Source organism: Cyprinodon variegatus, unplaced genomic scaffold (assembly GCF_000732505.1).
Source record: "Cyprinodon variegatus isolate N-32 unplaced genomic scaffold, C_variegatus-1.0 Scaffold639, whole genome shotgun sequence".
NCBI lineage: Eukaryota > Metazoa > Chordata > Actinopteri > Cyprinodontiformes > Cyprinodontidae > Cyprinodon > Cyprinodon variegatus.
Window position 1 is genome coordinate 294,555 of NW_015151092.1, and position 3,479 is coordinate 298,033.

At 39.6% G+C, this 3,479-nt stretch overlaps 1 protein-coding gene across 1 annotated transcript; it reads left to right on the forward strand.

The window, feature by feature from the left end:
- The first annotated feature begins 1,007 nt into the window (after positions 1-1,007).
- Positions 1,008-2,257, forward strand: LOC107096640 (twist-related protein 2-like). Its single transcript, XM_015393389.1, has one exon. The coding sequence runs from the start codon at positions 1,360-1,362 to the stop codon at positions 2,002-2,004; it is 645 nt and encodes a 214-aa protein (XP_015248875.1). The 5' UTR covers positions 1,008-1,359; the 3' UTR covers positions 2,005-2,257.
- Positions 2,258-3,479: the final 1,222 nt, after the last annotated feature.

Genomic DNA, 3,479 nt, shown 5'->3' on the forward strand with positions numbered 1-3,479 from the left:
TACAGTATGTGTCATCCTCAAGCTCGGGTCCTCTACCAGAGGCCTGGGAGTTTGGCCTGGGCCTATATATATATATATATTGCAGTGAAAACACTTGGCTGGATCGAAATTCTAGTTGTGAGTTTTCTTGGTCATTCTAGTTCAAAGATTTTCTGAAAAATTTTCCCAACCCCTAATATTTAAAGAAAATCAAAATAAATCCCATTAGAAGTGAAGGAAAACATTTTCAAAATTTAGCAAAAATAAAAAGAATTATACTGCATTCATGTGAACTAAATGTTATGCTTCTAATTGCTAAATAATCAAGATTATAAATTGTTTTATCAAACAAAGAGTTTAAAACTTTAACCCTTAGGTTTGTCATGCTATAGTCCAATGGTGTTGTGTTCAATTGACTGAGAGCTGGAGCTCTTAAAACTTAATCCAAGACTTGGTTTTTCATAATTACCCAAACTTTGGCCTTTGATTCCCAGAAGTTTAAAGACAAACATAAATAATAAATTCTGTAATTAGTCCTATTTAGTAAAAAATGTGTCTTCAGATTACAAGGAAGGAAATAGAAGAATCACCGTCAGTGTTCGTAACATTCACCCTTCTGGTTCGGGATTTTGTGCACGAAAACCACAAATTAAATTAAAAGGGCAGAAAATCCAATATTAGAAGATATAAATAAATTTTTTCTCAATTTTAACAGAAATACTGATTCTTTTACAGATTTCTGATTTATTTTAAAACGCCCAGGGATGATCAGCTGAGCTGTGAATCATCAGTGAAAGGGGGGAGGGGAGTGGCTATGGAGGGAGGAAATCTGGAACCTATAAACTTAAGCAACTTCTGGAACAAGGAGCAAACGTCACAACGGTCAGATCTGGTTGGCTGTGCAAAAATCTCTCTCTCCGCCTCAACGTCTTCACTAGACCAATCAGTTGGGACACATTCTTCCTCTGTTTGAAAGCTCCGCTGTCCTAAAATCCATCCCAGGCCAATCAGGGAACTGAGTGGGAGGGAAACTGAAAGATTCACAGTCTCCTGCCTTTAAACATATACCCTCACTTTGCTGTTTTTTCATATGCTGCATGAGAAAGTGTGTTCCTGGTAATGCATACTAACAGAGATTTCAAGAGAACAGTTTCGGGTTTCCACACGTGGATAAAGGAACTGACATTGACTGCTGGCTCCTCCACTTTGGTTTGATTGAGTATACCCAAGGGACAAGTTGAGAGGAAGAACAACAGCAGATCAGAGGACAAACAGAAAAGAGGAAAAGAAAGGGACTTACAAAAAGATCCCCTGGATAAACACACGAGTGGAGGACAAGGGACTTAAAAGGAGAGAAGGGGAAGAAACATTCGCCCAAGCATGAGAGAGGATGAGCTTTCCAGAGATGAGCACCCTAAAGGAAGGGTGGTTCCCAAAGAGAAGCAGGCAAGACCCCTTTCTAATGCCTGTGCTGTTGTTGTAGCCACTCCGGGCATCACTGGGTGTAAACGTCAGATGGGCTCACAGACAGAGCAACACCTTATTCCACTCACTCCTACTTCAGCAGAAGACCGTGACAAACTCAAACCGGGGGATGATGTCCAGATATACACCCCTACAGGCCCCAAAAAACTCAAACCGAGCCCTCAGCATCGACCGCCTTCCTCCAGCCCCTCACTTTCTCCTGTTTCGGGTCACAGTCCTGGAGGACTCCCTGCCCTCGAGGACCCACATGCTCAGCGTGCGATCGCCAACATCCGCGAACGCCAGAGGACTCAGTCGCTTAATGAAGCATTTGCCTCTCTACGGAAGATCATCCCCACACTTCCCTCTGACAAACTGAGCAAAATTCAGACCCTCAAGTTGGCGTCTCGTTACATTGACTTTCTGTACCAGGTTCTGCAGAGCAACGAGATGGACAGCAAGCTTGCCGGGTGCAACTACCTTGCCCATGAGAGGCTAAGCTATGCCTTCTCTGTCTGGAGGATGGAAGGGGCCTGGTCATCAATGTCTGCTGGTCACTAGCTCTCTCTAAATGTTCATCAATGTGTGCAGATAAGGATTAATACGAACTGAGACTTTCTGTAAGGAACATTGACTTTGAACTTTTTGAATTGTGTGAATCATTTAGCCAAATGTCACTCCGGGTTGCTGTTATTTGAATTTTTTAAGTGACCATTGGGTTAAGGAGGCTAGGACACACGTAATGTAAGATATCCTAATAAATGTGCTGTCTGTTTACTGTAGAAAAATAACAGTAGAAACAACTGGAAAAAATCTACATAAGTCATTTTTTCTTAAAATAAGTGCATTTGTTCTTGGATTGAGGAGGTAAAAGAGACATTTTGCCAATGGAACAAGACAATTTATACTTAAGATAAGAAAACACAATTGGATTGTCTTATTTCAAGTGCATATTATCTAATTATCTTATTTAAAGAGTAAAAATACTCATTCTTTTGGCAAACTATCTCATTTACCTACTCAAATTAAGGGTAAATACACTTAATTTAAGAAATTTTTACTTATTTCTAGATCGTTTTTCCAGTGAAAAACTGATCTTCATTCAAGACTTTAACTTCATAGACCTTAACTTTTTCCTACATATAGCTTTTAGGTTTAATCCACTGTTATCTCTTATTGTATCAGTGTTCATCAGGTATGCACACTATAAGACAAATCTAAACTTAACATTTAGTTTTTCTGTTTGCATCTGTACCTTTGTTGGAATAGCATGAGTAAAACTTTTGGAAGTCTATAAAACCAGGCAGCTGAAACTCTCATAAAACTTATTGTGGACCTTTGTGTTGTCCATATCCTTTCAACATTTTCCAGCCTTTGAATCCCTTGGCCACCTCTGAACTTAAGTAACAGTGGAAAATATAACCGTGGGCAGTTGCAACTTTAAAACAAAACCAGGCCCCCTTTGTGTTTTTTTTTTTTTTTATTTTAGTTCCAAAGAGAAACCCCTGTTGAAATATTTTCCCCTTGTTCTGGCTCAGATTTTGCTTGCACGGCACGGAGCTCAGATACAGCTCCAGTTGACGAGGAGGCGTAATGAAAACAAACAGTCTTTTGGAGTCATTAATCATATGTGTCATCATCAGAGGCTGATGTGGCTTCCCGCTGGGCTTAGCGTAAACCATGGGGAGTGATGGAGGAGGTGGGAGCTGATTTATGCACACAAACCTGGACAAGTGCATAGGTGTTTGGATGTACCCATTGCCCACGTATTGCTTGGTTTTAATGTAATAACTTTTAAAATGCATTGGTAGCTTTTTTTTTTTAACTCAGAAGCATTACCAAGGTATACATTTGTTTCTGACTTATTCAAACAGTGTTATTTATTCTTACCTTAGCTGTCATTTCATCAAGACAACTACAAAGGGAATCAGGTTTTTGGATTCCAAGACAAATTCATGAATATCAACTTCTTCATTCTCTGCCAGCATACAAAACGTTGGCAAGTTATCCTTTTTTTTTTTCAAGCAAAAGGATCC

What these genes read in the sequence shown, in the direction of transcription:
- LOC107096640 (XM_015393389.1), top strand. Translation starts at nt 1,360, where the DNA reads ATGAGAGAGGATGAGCTTTCCAGAGATGAGCACCCTAAAGGAAGGGTG.